Source organism: Lasioglossum baleicum, chromosome 7 (assembly GCF_051020765.1).
Source record: "Lasioglossum baleicum chromosome 7, iyLasBale1, whole genome shotgun sequence".
NCBI classification, from domain to species: domain Eukaryota; kingdom Metazoa; phylum Arthropoda; class Insecta; order Hymenoptera; family Halictidae; genus Lasioglossum; species Lasioglossum baleicum.
Genome location: NC_134935.1, coordinates 8530823 through 8550372, shown reverse-complemented (window position 1 = coordinate 8550372; position 19550 = coordinate 8530823). Strand labels below are relative to the sequence as shown.

The 19550-nt window shown below is 38.3% G+C and overlaps 1 protein-coding gene across 4 annotated transcripts in view; it reads right to left on the bottom strand.

Moving 5' to 3' along the window:
* Window positions 1-19550, bottom strand: part of Ttll5 (Tubulin tyrosine ligase-like 5) — a 72108-nt gene that overhangs the window by 6388 nt on the left and 46170 nt on the right. For 3 of the 4 annotated variants that reach the window (XM_076427243.1, XM_076427246.1, XM_076427245.1), the window contains 10 exons: window positions 3018-3124; window positions 2671-2884; window positions 1980-2236; window positions 1623-1822; window positions 1314-1543; window positions 1023-1218; window positions 795-957; window positions 477-617; window positions 248-398; window positions 7-173 (listed from right to left, as the gene is read on the bottom strand). In XM_076427243.1, coding sequence (XP_076283358.1) covers window positions 7-173; window positions 248-398; window positions 477-617; window positions 795-957; window positions 1023-1218; window positions 1314-1543; window positions 1623-1822; window positions 1980-2236; window positions 2671-2884; window positions 3018-3124 — 1826 coding nt within the window. Of the gene's footprint in view, window positions 1-6; window positions 174-247; window positions 399-476; window positions 618-794; window positions 958-1022; window positions 1219-1313; window positions 1544-1622; window positions 1823-1979; window positions 2237-2670; window positions 2885-3017; window positions 3125-3415; window positions 4100-19550 lie in introns of those variants that run through there. The other variant, XM_076427244.1, reaches the window with a different exon arrangement.

Sequence of the window (19550 nt, the reverse complement as noted above, 5' to 3'; positions counted from 1 at the left end):
TTTTACTTGGCTGCGGCGAGAAATTTCTGAAACAACCGGTTTGGAACGGTTCGAGGACGGTCCACGGTGTCCGCGTATAGATCTGTTTCCCGATTGTAAAGATGCAGAAAGTCTGATAGCTGTTTGGCGGTAATGGCAGCACGGTCCTTGTCGCTGAGTTTGCTGCTTGGTAACTGTAAGAGAAAAGTAATATGATTATTGTAAGAGAAGATGTAATATGATTTCCCATGCATTCTGAAAGACTTACCGTGAAGAAGAAGGGCGTCCTTAGATTAGTGGCAGACTGTTGGAGAAATTTCATCACTAGATCGCAACACGCTGGATCCGCATTTTGCTGAGATATCTTGCGCAATATGTGGCCTAGGTATAAACCGAAGGCTTTCCTAGCTTCTCCAGGACTGGAAAGAGTACAACTCTGTTGTGATATAAATTCTTATATTCTACTTTAATATATCTTCTTGTATTCGATCATCTACCTAAGTTTATTTCCATCGTGCATGGCCTGCAGCACTTGGCTCTTGTATTTGTGCTTGTCGATGTCCATGTTCTCTTTACTGTCGCCACGGTCTAGGCTCTGTTTGTGTCCTTTCACTAATGCTCTCTCGTACCTTTCGTATCTGCAATCAGTCATTGAGATTGTAGGATGATGGAGAGATCAGATGAGGCGTTGAGTAGTGTATCATCATCAAAATAAATAGAAATATATCTCTTTCTTTTTTTCTTTAATAATTCTTTGTCACAAATGTATCAAATCGAGAGTCTAATCGAACTGGCCAATATTTTTGCCAACGTACCTAGACAGTCTGTCCAGCGTAACTTCAGGAATGATGAAGCCAGTCGTGCGACTGGCAGCAGGGAATAGTTGCTCGTGCAGCATCAGATTATGGTTGGTGTTCACGTGCTGGGCTCTGCCCGGTCCTAGAGGGTCCGACACAACCGGTATCCCTGTCGTTGGATCTACAAATACAGTATTCCTCGTAAAACTCAATGAACCACAACACCATATATATACTTTTACACACCGAGATACTGCGAGTACATCTCCCACGACTTCGGGCTAGGAAATATGCGAACGAATCCTCCTCTTCTTTCGAACTGTGCTTTCGCCGAGGCCACTATACGCTGCTGTTCACTGGTCAATCCTGATTTGTTGATGTTACTTTTACTGACGTTCTTCTTCCTTTGCGACAGTGTTTCCGCCGAGTGGACCCTTCGACACTGTATTGAAAGAAATTGTTAAACTATTGGGTTGAACGGAAAGTTCACGCACCTAAACTTCATGTACTTGATAACCGATAGGATGATCGACTTACGCTGGCTGTTCTCTTGGTAGAGATGACTGTGGACCGGTTCATATGAGTGGTTTGAGGCCGCAACACTGGGTCCACTGCCGAGACACCGACTAGGGTAAGCAGATCTGCTATCAACGCGGATTTCAGTCTGACATCGAGCGGCGAGTCGCATCCTAGCGACGGAGTTAGATTCACTTCCAGCAGCCAGGGTTTCAAGGTGTCGTCGATCAAGATGTCGAAGCCGAACAGTTCTGAAAGTGGACATAGAACGTTGTTAAGATTCCTATAGCAGAGAGGATCAATTTATGTATCTGTTAATCGTTAAATTACCGAAACAAGTCTCCGGGTGTTTGACGAATTGCTTAATGCCGCTGACGATGCCTGAGGCAGTTGCAAGGATCGATTTAATTATAATGTCTTCGACGCGCTGCATCAGCAGTTCCGTGTCCTGTCCTATGGAGCGCAGGTGTCTCAGTAATGCTGATAGGGTCCACTTGTGACCTACGTCCTCGGCGTCTGGGTCTTCGCTCCTGCACGATTTCAAATAACCAATGAGAAAGCCAGACTTTCTAGTTACAATCCTCTGGCGTCAAAAGTCATATAACTCAATTGTTCGCTAATAAATAGAATCTCCAAGTTGTTGGAAAGATAACGCAAAAAAACTGTGAAATTTCAGGGAATTCTTACTTCACGTAGTCCACGTGGAACTTGTTGATGCTGTAATTGCACAGATGCATGCAGGGGTTCCAGACGTATTGGTTGCCTCCGTCGTATTTCACCGTGGCGAATCTAACCAGACCCTCCTCGTAGAGGTATATCAACAACGGGTCGTAATTCGTCACAGCGACGTAAAGACGTAGGTCGCATTTGTGCCCGTCGACGAGGAGCGGATTGTTTATGTATTGTGCGACGATCACCGACTCGTCCGTCAGGATCTTCTCGGGCTGCAAGCGGAACGTTTCATTTCGTGAATCGGCTATTTGGAAACAGGAAAATGGTCAACATTCAAAAGTGACTTGTTGTTGGTTTGCTCAGGCGAGTACTGTACGCTTTAACAATTTCATTTTATCGGTTCGTCTCTCTGATATTTTTCTTAATACGAAGCGATGGTAAGAGAACATATAAATTTTCTTTGAGAGAAACAGCTGATTCAATACCATCGTTTCTGACCGATCCAATTTTGAGAAAGCAAACGAAGATTATACAGAGACAGTAGCGCGTTATAACTAGTTGGGGCCTTGGGCAGAGTAGAATTTCGGAGCTCGGAGCAGAAAAACGTTGAATTTGGATCTTGGTTTGTGTTCGGGCCCCATTTTGCTTTGAGGCATTTGCCCAGGCCACGTACTCTAAACTAATACCTAGAAATGATTATGCTCACACTGTTAACGATATAAATGCCACGTCCGCGGGAACTGGCTTTGGGTTTGACAATCCAGGGCCCGCGATACCTGAAATGCGCTGTTAGCAGTTCTCTGGACTCGCTAGGCAGCAGAAACGTTTGGGGTATGAAGTCCAGGTTCCGCAGACCCTTGCTGCGCTGCATCGCTTCGATGTTTTTGTATAGCCTGTCTTTTCGCGTGATCTCGTACGACCTTGAACAAAGAACGTGTACAGTATAAATCGGGTGAACGGAGAAAATGATGGGTATAGAAGAACAAGGACAAAATTATGTATGCGGAACAAAGTGCAGTGAGCATTCCTCTCGGGCTGAATGCTTTTGTTTACCTGGGGAAATGATTGACTTTCTGGTGGGGCATCAGGTTCCGGAGAATGTCTGGTTTTGGGTGATTGCCCATCCAGAGGATGTTGAACTCTGACTCGTTCATAGGCACCTGCAACAAAAATGAAAAAAATTTTGAAATTCATTTACACGTAAGTGGGTCGGAAGCAAAAGTTGTATTGGGCGTAGAAAAATGTTTCTATCCATCCTGTACCGTCTGAATCATCAAACAATGAACAAAGCGCTGTCTGTTTATTAAAATGTCTTGATATACGCGGTATCTAACAACAAGTGAACCGCATGCACCGTAAACACTGCAGTAGCTTGGAATTCTTGCTAAAATGAATTCCGTTTCATTGTCCGACTATGTTAGAACTTTACAAAGACATCTTCATGAACTTACCAACTGAATAATAAATAAAGGAAGGCGAGTCCAAGGCGAGTAATTTTAACACCGGGTTTAGAGACCACCAAAACCGACTGTTTCGCGTTACTTTATAAAAATAACAGTTCGATTTTTTTAGTAATTTCCTTTTTACAATAGTATACACGAAGAAATAATATAATCGTAGATTAAAAATATTGGAACGACGCAACCGAATCGGTAAAATATGAAAACATGGAAAATTTAAGAGCACTATTAGAGAAAGTATATTTTCATTGAAATTCTTCTTTCTGGCAAGCGACGTGGAGAAATGTTTATTTTGCATAAAGATCCTCAGTCTAATGATCATTTTACCAGAAGATGGAAGCGTTTCCATCGCTTCGCGCTTCTTAGTATTCCAGGTGCATTGACGTTCACGTGTATCGCCTCCGTCGACCTTGCGGTCAGTTTTCGTCGGGACAATATCTGAATGTACACGAGCGGACTGTTAATCGTTCGGATGGACACGCTTTTGTGCGATAACAGGCGCGAACATTGTGACGCACGCAAGTCCTTAAGACTTCCTTTTCTTGTCGGCCTTTGACGCGCTGACTGCCGAATCAGCACCCATAAAAATCCCATAAAATTAAAGGCTGAGTTTTCTCCTCAAGCTTCAAGGTTCCGCTGTTTTCTTAACCGAGACGCTCCAGCGCCATTTTTCACCTTAAGAAAAGACATATTTATGGTGCTGCTCTATTTCTTTCGTAGCTATCATCATTTTATCGTCGTAAACATGTTTTTACTTTCTGTGTATCAGGGACCAAAAATAACAGTTATTCTAAAATTTTCTACTATAAAAAAATCATCAATAAAAAGTTGATTATTATTGGAATTTAAGATAATGTACACAAAATATAAAGAAAACAATTCGAAGACAAGTGAAAATTAAAAGAAAATGTGTTTATCAATTATTTCACAGCACATTATTTTAAACTAAATTAATTCAATGTAATTTTACGATATTGTGAAAAATGAACCGTTAGATAGTGCTTCTTGTTTCAACATTATATGAAATTCATTTAGTATTAATATCAGGGACCAAAAATAACAGTTATTATCAAATCTTCTACAATAAAAAAATCATTAATAAAAAGTTGATTGTTATTTAAATTTAAGATAATGTACACAAAATATACAGAAAACAATTCGATGAACGGAATGATTAAAAAATATCGATTTTCATACTTTTTGGTTACAAATGACAGTTATTAGTGTCCAAAAAATTGGATCCTCCTCGATAACTGTTATCGATGAAGAAAAACTGTTTCGATTGCTCAAAGCAGTCATCGATGAGATAAGTTCATTTCGATCGCTCATAACAGTTATCGATGATCGAATTTCTTTTCACTTGTTCATGATAATAATTATTGATGAGAAAATTCATTTTGGTTGCTTATTTATTGATTTGTCTATTATTTTTCGGATGGGGCAAGCCTGTGAAATTCATTGAGAAGGTTTCGTACAACAAGACGAATCAACAGATCATAAGAACAACACAAAATCTGTTTGTTTGTCACATTAAATTTTGCAATTAATTTTACGAATAGAAAATTCATGAAATAATTGTCTAGCATTTGAAAGTTGTACCATTTAATAATAACTATTACAATTTTCCTTCATCAATAACTGTTATGAGCGATCGAAATGAATTTCTCTCAACAATAACATTTACCAATAATATACGAATATAATCCTTATTTGTAAGCAATACGATTTTAGTCGATGAAATACTTGTTATTCTATAACTTTTTTTCTTTCTGGTTATAACAGTTATGGTCCCTGCTGCGTATAGTGGGTGTACAAAATATTTGTACACCTTTTAAAAACAAAAATATAGGTTTAAGCATCGGAACGACTCCGATAAATTCGAAAGAATAGCGAAGGATGGTACATCAAGTGCATTGAAGTCTCACATTGGCAAGATCCAACCGCGCTGTTAACTCGTTCCAAACATATCCGTATCTCCCAGCATTCGAGATAATCCGCTGTTGACGGCGCGGCGTGGCGCGTGCGCGTCGCATACTATGATGCAAAATGCTCGTAACATCTCCGCATCTAATTAGCAATTATCACGGTATACACGGGAATATATGTATGTACATACATATTATTCCCGAGTAACGCGGCAATTATCATGCTCGAGCATCGTCTAATTCGCTCGGCTTTAATTGCGATATCGGAGCCTCACGTCTGTTGATCCGCCTCGTCCTCCGATTGTCATAATTAGAACCGACCGGTTAATTAATCCGATCCACCGCTGCTCGCTCCAAATCTCGTTACCGCAAACACCGCCCGCGTGAAATCGTGCTCGCGTGCGTGCTAGACAGAGTAATTAAACGCTCGGATTAATTAACCCTCGCACGCTACCAAGCAGTTTTTCAAGGGAGGAATCCCTACAAGCGGCTTGCTATTCAACTTTACGAATTCTTCGCAAATAGACCAATGGGCTGCTCTTTACTTTACCGGATTCAAAATTTGTGCCTTTCTCCTATGAATTATGATGTATTTGGTATGTAATCCAGTAGATTTGTACCCGGGACGGGTGCAGATCTAACTTTGATCCTGTAGGATCAATGGTTCAGGAGTTATGCTCGCTTAAAGTTGAGCAATCTACAGTGTTTTTGACAGGTAAGGGAGCCGCCATATTGATTTGTAGTGACGGTCGCACGTCGCTTACTGAGTTGGTTGGGATTAGGTTGGGGGGGGGGGGTGGCAAGGTAACCGGCTCGCGGTCGTCACTACAAACCAATATGGCAGCGCCCTAACCTGTCAAAAATGCTCAACTTTAAGCGACCATAGATCCTCAACTATTGATCCTAGAGGTTCGAAACTTCGATCTGCAACCGCGCCGGGTACAAATCTACTGGATTACGTACCAAATACACCATAATTCGTAGCAGAAAGGTACTAATATTTTGAGTTCGGTAATGTAAAGTTTACCGGACCAATGTGCTAATCCTTTCGGAAATTTAAGGCTACCTTCTGGATGAAATTGTCAGCATGTCTGCTACTACCATAGACCTACAAAACCTAACATTTAAAATTTTCTTTAAGAGCCCATACAAAAAAGTTTTAAAAAATGCCTTTTTTATTTCTTTGGAAAATCTTTTCTGCATATGATTTCGTAAACCGATGTTTTTAATTGATTATAAAAAATCAGGTCGTTTGGTAGAATCATAAAAAAGTTATTCTATTTTAAAGGGCGTACGAATACATTTTACACTCACTATATATAATAACAAACGAGTATTTTATACACCCACCGTGCATAGAAAGTAAAAACATGTCTACGACGATAAAAATAATGAGAAAAGAAATAGAGCAGCATCATAAATATGTTTTTTTTTTTTTAATCTACACACAGTTTTACACACAAAATATAAATGTTCTGCATTGATTGTGGGGGGGGGGGGGGAAGCAGGGATAAATTAAAAACTGATTTCATCTCTTAACGACTTTATCGCATTAAAAACGACATTACGATATTCTTTAATTTTTCTAATCCTTTACTGTTTTATACAATTTTATCCAAACAATTTCTTCATGAATGCATAAAGATCCGCAGTCGAGTACTTTGAAATAAGTATTTGATGGACATACTATTTATACATACATCTTTGCAGTAAATAAAACTGAATTAAAAATACTCTGTTTGTAAGAGGTTGAATTTAGCGTGCAAAACTATTACGATGTTCTTGAACAAAAGGTATTTCTCGATCCGGAGTCGACGTACTCGCTGCCATCAACAGACACTCGGTAATCCAGCATTATTGCAGTGGATCGTAAAAGAGGCATCCTCGGGGACTACTGGGGACTACCGGCGTGACTCACGTGTAGTCGCGCATCTATCGTAGATTTATGGTCGTTATTATTGCGCTATTTACGAACCAGTGAGAAACGATCGCAGCGGACGTTCGACGCGCCGCGTCGCCTCGCGTCGTTACCATTTAACACGTTGACCTCCACGTGACGAATTCACTTTAGTCGCCACGTTTCCACGGTATTCAAATTGCTGTTTACTTCCTGGTTATTATCATCGATCTGGTTTCTTAAATGGAACCTCATTGTACGTGGAAACAGGCATTTTTACGCGTCATTTGGAAAATCGGCTGGAAAAACCTGCGACCCCTTCTTGTGGATTTTCTTTTAATTTTTTTGCACGGATTGGTGCGATTTATTTGGACCTTTCAACACTTGCACAAGAACACTGAATTTATATAAATTTCTTGCAATTTTTATAACAATATGTACTTGAATGAAGAAATTCATTTAATCATTTCTAATGGAAGCATCTTTCCTAAATTTCTTGCAATTTTTATAACAATATATGCTTGAATGAGAAAATTCATTTAATAATTTCTAACGGAAGCATCTTGATAATTTCGGTAATTACAAAATAAAAAATGTAAAACCGAAATTAATAAATTGTTTGTACGAGTTGCAAGAAACAACAACCACGCAGAAGCTTCTTTCTTTCTATAAGGACCTTAACAGGTCAGAAATAATACATTGACCTTCTTAAATTCTTTGAATCTTTGACCTATTTTAATTTGCACCATCTCATTTTTGTCATAAATGTATAAAATCGGTAATCGATCAATAGCCTATTAGTTCCGCTTTTGTTTTTCCGTAAAAATAAGGACAATTGTGAAATAGAGATGTAGATTTTATAAAGCTTGACGGATCGAAGAATGGTTTTCAATTACCGTCGTCTGTTCATCGTCGTCATTTTATCAAAAAGATTGATGACAGCGAAAGTTTCGCTGGCGTTTGCATAGCCGGACAGCGATCCAGACGCCTCGTGTATTTGCGATTGTCGACCTAAGGCCCGATAACAGTCGCGACATAGATCGTCCACGTGATCCACGGCGAACGTAGATCGTACGAATTGACTCCGATGAAGATCGACCTCGTCGTAATTCTATGCCGCTCGGTCTGATATACGGCCAAGACGATTCCAGAGATTTTAATCGAATTTTACTAAAAACCTAATAAAAAGGTATTCGCAACATTTTTTCGAAATTTGAACGTTATAGTCTTCGACTGTTAGGTTGTTGCATATGGAATGTCCGATTTTTAGCAACGACATTAAACGAACGCAATTTTATATACTCAAATTTCATGTTTCTTGATTGTATCACCGTAAAATACGTAATACAAAATCGTGGTACGTTTAGTAACAATAAACTTATAGACCATAATTAGGGATGGGATCAAGTACCTCGCAAACAACAAACTCGCAATTCGAACTCTCTATAAGTACTTCGAAAAACAGAAATAGTACTCCTAAGTATACTCGAACCTATGCTAGTTTCGAACCTTTTACAAGTACTTTGGTAAACGGAAATAATACTAGCAAGTATATGTATATTCGAATCTTGGTCGAACAGATTCGAAACTTTTCTGAATATCGTACCGGAAATTCTCTAATTTTTCTAATTACTATTTTTTTTTACCTTTAAAATCAATTATGTTGTCGTCTAATGCTTAATTCAATTCAACATGTATAACTATAATTTCATAATCTATCGGAAATATTATTCTTAAATAGTTACGAATTTAATAAAGAAAGTGCTTAGAACCTGCTATGCAGTTCTGATTTCCAAGATTCGAGTACTACTTATGAAAGATTCGATTCCGTTTAACATCGAAGTACTTATAATTATCTTTTCGAAACTTGTAAGTACTTATTCCGAGGTTCGATATCAGTTTGTATAAAATGAATACTTTCCAAATGTAATCATTGAAACATTATTGCTTTTAAGTAGTAATCGAGACTCGGATTCGTGAGTACATACATATTGAACTTGATCTCATCCCTAACTATAACAGCATTTACTGATCGAAACGTTTTAGATGAGTTGCATTCTAAAATCTGACATTTCAAATGCAACAACCTAATAGATACTCGAAAGGATTTTTGTAAATTTTCGCAAGATTGTTCATGCAACCTGATTCAATGCGACATTCAAAAAGTCGAACGGAATAAGATTGGGTAGAAAATTTTTGTTCAATTAATTCTGAGATGAAAGCCAGGTACAAAAGGAACTCGACTGATAAGAACGGAGTAACTGAAACAAAGGAAACGTTTCAATGGCGAATCCCCATGAGCTACGTGACCATGGTCATGTTTCTCCGGCCATGCTCATTGACTTTTCATTTACCGATGCTGGATTCGCAGCTCTCTGTCTATCCGCGCGATTTAATGAATTCGCTTTTGCGTCACGAGCGCGTGCGAGCCCGAGAAAACAGGATCATTAAACGATCGATCGCGTCGCATGCGAACTACGCGAGAGCGCCAGCGATCCACGCGATCGATCTTCCCTGAACTGTTGTCCCCTTCGGGATCATTCGGATCATTCAGAGGATACGACACCCGAATTACTTATACATAGATCGTCTTCGCTCGAGCGAGACACGCTCGTGCCGTTGACCTAACCGCGCCATTAACACTTCTCTCTGACAAGAATAAAGCGAGACTATCAACAGGGACGTACGAAAAATGGCGATGCTGCTGTGTTATATTTCCCGCTGTTGTTTACGACTATACAGCGGGTCTTTATGTGAAATAAAAATCTTCTAGCCGAATTGCAACAATCTGGCGTGAAATAGAAATTTATCTTCATTCTTAATATGTTCGATAGGTCGAAAATAATAAAATAGTATTTTTAAATTCTTCTTCGAAATAAAAATTTTCTGGCCGAATTGCTAAAATCTGGAGAGAAATAGAAATTTATCTTGTTTCTTAATATGTTCGATAGGTTGTTTTAATATTATTAAATTCGTCTGTATTCTATAAATTGTAAAATGCTCAACCGTTGTGTGTGATGTGCGCAATGTAAAAAAGATTACGTACAATAAAAATGATCTGGATTGAAAAATGTCTTGATTTTGGAATTAAAATTGCTTCTAGTCCAAAGGAATAAATTCTTCTAATATTTTTGCTATTCTAAATTACACCTACTCATTTTTGTCGTAAATGCATAAAATCCGCTGTCTATTTATGACTTCGAATCTCACCTATCCAATTTTAAAGATTGATATCCAATGTGTTAATTATTGTATTATACAATTTCATAGTACAAATTCACAAAATGATCCAGCCGTCCCCATACTTTCGAGCAACAGCGTAGATAAAGAGTGGAACACCATGAAGGACAGACCCCCAGGCTACGGCGAGCTCGAGCGATGCTAGAAATAATTATCATGAATTGTCCTGAGCAATAAAGTAACTGCGACATAGAAATTAACGAGCGGAAATTATCGCTGACAACTTTCATGTAGATTTTTTTCGTACATTAACTAAACTTTGTACATCGAACGAATGATCGATACCTTGGCTTACATGGTCACGGATTATGGATTCAGCCATAAATGTTTCTGTACACTTCCGTCCATAAGTATCCAGACATTTACAAATTTCATATAAATATCTTCGGCCTTTAGGTCCTTTTTCATAGGCTTATAATGTTGCCTTGATCATTTTACTCTTGTGAGTAATATAATCATACAATAATAATGAGTAGACTGCGGATTTTATGCATTTATTATAAAAATGGATAAGTCCAATTCAAAAAAGATTAGGGGCAAAGAGAATTTAGAAACACCAGTGTATTCATTTCAACTTACTAAAATTGTTAAAGAAGGAAAGAACTTTTTTCCCTGGCCTGTGCTTTTTAAAATTAATGCAGAAAATCTTTATTTTGCATAAACATCCGCAGTCTAGTAATGATACATGATTTTATTCATTCAGCAATTTTAATAGATTCATTCAATTTTTCTTTTGTTTCAAAATTTCTGTTTCGTCTATAAATTTCAAGATTTCGTGTGCTTCTGACGCGCATTCCTATTTTTAGATACAAATATAAGAGCGAAATAAAATGAAATAAAATATGAGAACCATTGTGATCATTTCAGAATCAACTTCTCCCTTCCATTTTTTATTGATAAAGACTTTTGACACTGACATCACACGGATGAGCTGATTAAGGGAAAAGGGGAAAAACGTGTAAGGTACTAAAAGAGTCAACGATGTAAAACGCACGATAAAACACGATCGTAATTTTACAACTGTGAGTTTGCCAGATAGAGATGATGGCGGACACCATGGCGAGGACACTGACAACCATAAGCTGGCCAGGTGGGATAAGGTTTGAGGGTCATACGCTCGGTAAGGTCCGTGACTGAAAAGCTAACCGGTCCTCGTAGCATAGACGGTAGCCATTGCCTTTGCGAGTGACTCGCAGAAAACGCAACAGAATCTGTACCATGGCCGGCCATCAGATTTCCCCTTCGATTTCCGCGTTGACCGACCACGGTTAGGTTGTTCGTTTCCTTCCGATCATGGATCGTCGATCGTCGATCCTCGACACCGATCGGGAACTACGTATAGTGACGGGGCCAGAGACCTTCGAATCGAGCTAGGTCCTTGAGTATCTGCCATTCTCGATGAACGGTGGCTTACCTGTTGTTACTCCTTTCAATCAACGATACTCTTTACATGTATGTGTCTGTAATTATGAAAGTGGTTTAAAGTCATAAATTGAAAAGAACGAGTTTATCAGCTATTTCACGGTACATTATTTTGAACTGAATTAAAATTCAATGTAATTTTTACGATATTGTGAAAAATGAACCGTTAGACCACTTTCATAATTGTTATGGACACATATTGAAATCTAAACTCAAATTCAACTTCCAATTGTTATATTTAAATCTAAAGTCAAATTCAACCCTCAGCGACCCAATTTAAATCGAAATTCTTCTTTCAATCATTATATTTAAATCTAAATTCAAATTCAATTCTCAGCGACCCAATTTAAATTGAGAAATACTGCTTTCAATCATTATATTTAAATCTAAATTCAAATTCAACCCTCAGCGACCCAATTTAAATCGAAATTCTACCTTCAGTCGTTATATTTATATCTAAATTCAAATTCAACTCTCAGCTACCCTATTTAAATCGAAATTCTACTTCCAATCATTATATTTAAATCTCAATTCAACTTCAACTTTCAATTATTATGTTTAAATCTCAATTCAACTTCGACATTCAATCATATTTAAATCTAATTTCAACTTCAACTTTCAATCATTATATGTGCTCATAATTATGAAAGTTATTATAATTATGGACACATATGTTCATTCTCTTGCATCTTACTTGACAGACACTGTTGTTTACTAGAGTGAAAATATTTTTCGGCAATTCTTCTAAATCGTCCGTCTATCGTTCTCTTCATTTTTACACTGTTTTCGTTTGCATTGTCTTGGATAAATTCAATAATGAAGGAAAACGACTAATAAAGATTTCGTCGAGTGCTACGCGATTCCAACGGCAGGTTTCTCTCATTACACAATTCTGATAATTACCGACCTATCGGTGCACCTGATATTCCGAGGAACGTGTTTCCTGCGTTTTCCTAGTCTCAATGGGACGCCCAAGGAGATCGCGTCACTGTTCCGTGTTCTGCTCACTTTTTGCGCAGAGATCTATGCATGTACATCACTAGAGTGCGATCTATCCCAGAATCCCCGGCTGACAAATTGCACAAACGCGTGGAAAATGCGTCCAACGTACAGAATCTAAATACGAGTGTTGCACATAAATTTATCGGAAAATTTTTCTACATTTCAGTTTGACTACGATATTCGAAAAATTACTGAATTCTTGCCGTACGATTTTCTTCCCATCTATAATGATCAAAACATTTCTGTCCTTACTGCTAAAATTTTCAAGATATTCCGAATATTCGAAGTTTTTAATTTAAAATTTTTGTAAATATGTATCTCTAGGCAATCTATTCAATACGTTTATTCCTTGCACATTCAGTTTTATGTATTAGGTTGTTACATATGAAGTGTCCGATTTTAGAATGCGACGAGAATGTCTTCTAAAACATTTCGATCAAGAAATGCTGTTACAGTCTATAGGTTTATTATATGAATAGACAGCGGATTTTATGCATTTATGACGAAAATGAGTAGGTGTAATCTAAAACAGTGAAAACATTAGAAAAATTTAATAATACTGTGTTATATTATTTTGAATCTATCAAACATATTAAGAAAGAAGATTTTCTATTTTACTCCAGATTATTGCAATTCAGCTGGTTTTGTGGTACAAAACTAATCCTAATTCTAGGTTCTAGATTTTTATTTCACAATTAATGAAATTATGAAGACGCTTTCATAAGAAACAATTTAATAAATATCTTTATTAGAGCACGTATTATAATAAGAAACGCGCAAGGTCTAAATGAATTAATTCTTGCCATTTTTATAAGGCAACCATATGCCTATTGCTATTATAGCTTGGTACGTTAAGTGTTAATATCCCATGTCCAGTTTTAATTTAGATGTGTAATTTTACTTTTAAATAAAGTTTATTCCAACGTCAACCAACGTGACTGTCGCGTATTCCTTTTATATGTCTGGAAAAATAATCATTGATGGTAAAAAGAAACTACAAAATCAAGATAACAATCTTGTAAATGATAAAAGATGAATTACCATAATATCTTATTTTTACCGTAATACAATCAAGAAATTCGAAATTTCCAGATAGAATACATCGAGTACAAAATTGTGATTGTTTAATGTCATTTCTAAACATCGGACATTTCATATGCAACAGCCTAATATAACAATTGCGCAGAATCTGCAGACAACAGATGAATTTTACTTTGAATGAAATGATCGTACGATTTTATTGATCGTTGCAGCGTATTTCCACAGAACCGAAAGATAGCGATCAGTTTGGGCGATAACGATCGATTCACAGCCGCGAAGTCGATGATTGGAGGTACTATCGGAATGATCAGAGGAAGATGTCGATGGCATGGATGAGGGAAACGTGATCCGCGAATCGTTTGCGCCTCTGCTCGTCGCTTTTACGTGAGACACATATTGCGTTACCGATCAAGGATAACGAGCTCCGACCGTCTCTTCCTATCTTTCTCCATCTGCCATGCGCGTCTGCGAACGTCCACCTGACTGGGAGGCGGTAATTAGGCTCGTTCGAACAGTCTTCTAGATTTTACCATGCGCGTGATATTTAATCAGATTTTTAATTAGAACCTGCGTGCACTCGTCATTCGACATTTTAACTCTGGGTAACAGTGATCTAGAAACAGTACGAAATGGTTAACATCGACCTACGAAAAGTATGATATTTCAGGAATGCAGGGGTGGACTTATACATATTTGCGAGTGCAATGATATTTATTCATGGAATACAAGATTGAATGTTCATTTCGGGTATTATTTTAAGCTCAATTAATTCAATGTAATTTTTACGATATTGTGAAAAATTGAACCGTTAGATAATGCTTGTTATTTCAACATTATGTGGAATTCATTTAGAGTTAATATCCTTTTTCTTTAAATATGTGGGTAACAGTGATCTAGAAACAGTACGAAATGGATAACATCGACCTACGAAAAGTATGACATTTCAGGAATGCAGGGGTGGATTTATACATATTTGCGAGTGCGATGATATTTATTCATAGAATACAAGATTGAATGTTCATTTCGGGTCATGGGGACCCGTGGAGCAGCAGGGATAACCCTCGACTGCTGAGGAGTCTCGTGGACTCCATGGAATTTCTGAAACCAATGACAAGTTCACTATACATATTTATCACAAACAATCATCGCGATACTTAATTAATAATGTACACAACAAATTTCGTATATAAGATAGAGGTCTCCGAAAAGATTCGGCAAGTTCTTCACAGTGTATGTAAGGAGAAGAAAGTGTATTCAAATCTTCAGCAGTCAAGGGTTGCAATATAAGAGGGGGTTCGTAAAAATTAAGAGAAATTCAAATGAAAAGAAAAATTGCCTTCGTCCTATCGAGGGTTCCCTGACATGAAATCCATACTTTTCTGATGGTACGCGTTCTAACCATTCCAGAGCACGATATTTTTCTGCATCGGAGTATTTGACTATTTTAAAAAATCAAACAACCTCCTGAAACCTCGATAAACACGTCGTCGCGTGAACTTGTTCGTTAAAATGATTAGAAACGGCTGGAATCTCGAGCTTTCTGACGAAACAACAAGCATCCGAAAGCGTGACCCTTGTCGAACGGAAATAGCACCGAAGGCATCCGTGCGAGCGCGCGCGCATGAAAGAGAGAGAGACAGAGACCTTGCTACCAGATCCCGAAATAGTCGAATAAGTTTCCCGGAGGCTTTCGAACCCTGGACCAGGAAATAGGCCAATGGCGATGCGGTGGTACTCCGAGTCCAGGCAATTTCGAAAGCCGCGGGGCAAGCTTCCCGTCGTGCTTTTGAACCTGATCTTCGAGAACGAGAGGTCTCGATAGACCTTGCGCGCCCGCGATGAATGACAGCTTGCGAGCCAATCACGGCCGAGCAACGAGCCCGAGGCTGTTCGAGCGTGTAAGAACGAGGCTCTCAAAGCGCAGGCCAATTTTAGATATTCCGTGATACATCGACGGTGCCGAAAACAGTGACATAACATCTCCAAACACCTACGAAGGCCCGTGCGAATTGTACGGGGTGTATAAACAGTAATGGTCATCCGTTCTAGGGGTGCAACTGCACCTGTGGATCGGTGGACGTTCGTAAGAGAAACTTGCCGCAAAATTGTTTATAACAAAGAAAGTTGTTAGAATTGTTTTTTTACATCAACACCTTCCACTCATCCAGAAAAGAAAAAGTTTGGAAGAAGCCACGTGTCGCAAATAAATAGTTATTGAGATATCAGCTGTTAAAGTTTTTGCAAAATTTGATTGTGTGTAAAGCCTGCTACTACAGTCCACACGACCGTGTCGATGAGACGGAACATAATCGTGTGCCTGTCTCAAGCCAAACGAAATTTGTAGTGTCATTCGTCGCTAAAGTATATCCCAGGACAGAGTAACCCCGTTTCGCGCAGCTTAGAAGATGGTGGGGACGCAGCGAGCCTATCATCTCTCACTCCACTACCCACTCCCCACTTTCTTGAACCAATTAGGGCGAAGATGCGTAAAGACGAACGAAAACTGGTCTTTCCGCGGGGTTACTCTCTCGTAAGATATACTTTAGGCCCATTCGAATCATTTTGAAGTTGCAACATGTGAAAGAATACCTTATATCCATTGTTACACAGAAGAATATTAATCCTACATTATAAAATACTAACGTCAAGTATAGGTACTTACAAATTTGTCAGAAATCTTCTGTTTTTCCGTCGAATCAAGTGGACACTACCATTTTCGCGAATACGTTTTATTAACGATGAAGCACAAAACACCACACTTCTACACAATCACTAGTCACTACACAACACACCGAAATTGTGACAACGAACGGGAAGAAATTACTCCGACCACACGGCCAAAATAGTACTGAGGTTGTCACCTCGGTTTTTCATGAATGGTTAAGGGTGGATTTAGGCGGGGAAACGTAGCGTTCGTTAATTGGACGGGGGTGTGTCGGAAGGACTTTAAGTTGAGAAGTGGGGATACTGTCAAAGAAATTCCTTTTGGCATTGTCTTCAGTCATCAATGACGTGATTTATGAGGGTAGACCGCTCGTCGCTTCGGTGGGCCCGTAGCACGTGTCCATCTGTCGGGGTCGAAGATTCGCAATTTTATAATGTCCTTTACAGGCATATCACCTAAACCGCTGGAGGAACGGTGAGGTGCGGTAACATTTCATAATACAGGAATAATAACTTATAACAATGGATGTAATAAGGTATTCTTTCATATTTTGCAACTTCAAATTTATGATCCGAGCAATCCGAACCCCGACAGAACGACAACACGTGCGACGGACCCATCGAAGCGACGAGCGGACTACCCTCATAAATCACGTCATTGATGACTGAAGACAATGCCAAAAGGAATTTCTTTGACAGTTCTCCACTTCTCAACCTGAAGTCCTTCCGACATACCCCCGTCCAATTAGCAAACGCAACATTTCCCCACCCTTAATCATTCATGAAAAACCGAGGCGACAACCTCAGTACTATTTTGACCGTGGTCGGAGTAATTTCTTCCCGTTCGTTGTCACGATTTTGGAAAGTGTGTTGTGTAGTGACAAGTGATTGTGTAGAAGTGTGGTGTTTTGTGCTTCATCGTTAATAAAACGTATTCGCGAAAATGGCAGTGTCCACTTGATTCGACGGACGAACAGAAGATTCTGACAAATTTGTAAGTACCTATACTTGACGTTAGTATTTTATAATGTAGGATTAATATCCTTCTGTGTAACAATGGATATAAGGTATTCTTTCACATTTTGAAACTTCAAATTTATGATTCGAATGGGCAGGGACATGATGACGTCGTACGGGCCTAGCGACGAATGTTTGTCTCGAGGCACGCACACGATTATGTTCTGTAGTATGTAGTAGGCTTTTGTCTATACGTATAATGCTACACAAATCAATTTTTGCAAGAACTTCAACAGCTTATATCTCGATAACTATTTGTTTGCGACACGTGGCTTCTTTCAAACTTTTTCTTTTCTGAATGAATGGAAGATATTGATGTAACATCAAACTTTAACAATAATTTTATTTCTTATAAATAATTTTGCGGCAAATTTCTTCTACAAATGTCCACCGATCCAGAGGTGTAAATTCACCCCTACGACGGATGACCATTACTTTCTATACACCCTGTATCTTTGCGAGTCGCAAAACACGCTTGGCGAAATTTCCATAATTCCATTGAAAATTTCACGTGTTTTTGTTACTGACACCGATCGGAATCTTTGTTGGGTTGGAACGATGTTATATTTGTGGTTGTGTCAGGAAGAACGCCGCATGTCACATAATTTCACTTTCGAAATATAGCCGTTTAAAGTTTGAATCACTGATGCTTCGATATGGGATATCAGTTAAATTGCATTATTTTTTTCAGCCGTCTTCATTATTTTCATGACTTTTTTTCTGGTAAATACTTAAATCCTGTACTATTGAGCTCAATTAATGTATAAACTCTAATTTTTTGAAATTGTGACATGCGGCGTTTTTCCTTGCAACCACAGATATTAGGTAAAGGGAAAATGAAAGCCAATTTTTCACCATTTAGAATAAGTTTTATGACATTTTGTTCTATGATCTGTTGCGATCTTTCAAAAAACTTGAAGATTCCATGCTCGTAGAATTTCTGTTTTTTTGATTGACAAACAATTGAGTTATTTGACTTTTTACGACTTTACTTGAAATGAAATGTGCGCCGCATAAAAATTGTTGAAAAAAGCGAAAACATGGTACACCCTCTCCTTAAACAGCACACAACTTTGTTAATGGTGATGGAAATGCGTACTTCGATTTTGCATTTTTGACGCGACGACAAAAGAATACTTGAACGGTTAGAAACCACTACATACACGGCACGAAATGACGTCCGAAATGTCAGCTGTCAAGATATACCACGAGTTTGCGATTTAAAATAAGGTTAAGCAATAACTAGATCGCGAAACTTTATGCAAAAAAAATCATTTGTATCGTCCGCAACGAACAAGGGCCAAGTAATAATGTCTTTCATTCTTCAATAATGTTCGTAAGCTGCAACTGATACATCAATGTTCATAAACTATTTAAATCTGTCCACTGTTTTAAATTGCAACTACCCATTTTTGTTATAAACGCATAAAATCCGCAGTCTAGTAATAACAAATCTAAGTAATACCATCGCTACACGAAAAACGAAATTACTTTTCGAACGACCTAATATTTAGACAGATGCAAAATGCTAAAACGTAGAAATGTTTTGTTGTGATAATCATCGTTCTCAATTTGAAAAATGTCAAAGAGTTGCTTCATACGAGTTCCTCGTCTATAATAAAATATTCATGAAAAATATTCCGTCTTGTACATTCACGTGGATTATAAACTTCTGTATGTTGCCAACGTTCAGTGTGCTACTTATGGACACGTAATTAACGCAATAAATCAAGATAAACTTAGCGGTGCCATATGGCTTCAGAGATAGCCGGTTCTAATCGTTGGGAACTCGCGAAAAATTGAAAGACCGTGCTCGCGATTCGCGATATTGCTACGAAGTACAAGATCCGAGTCTGTCTAATTGGACTTCTTTCAAGAGATTGAAAACAGCTTGAGGATTCTTCGAAGATTGTTCTTC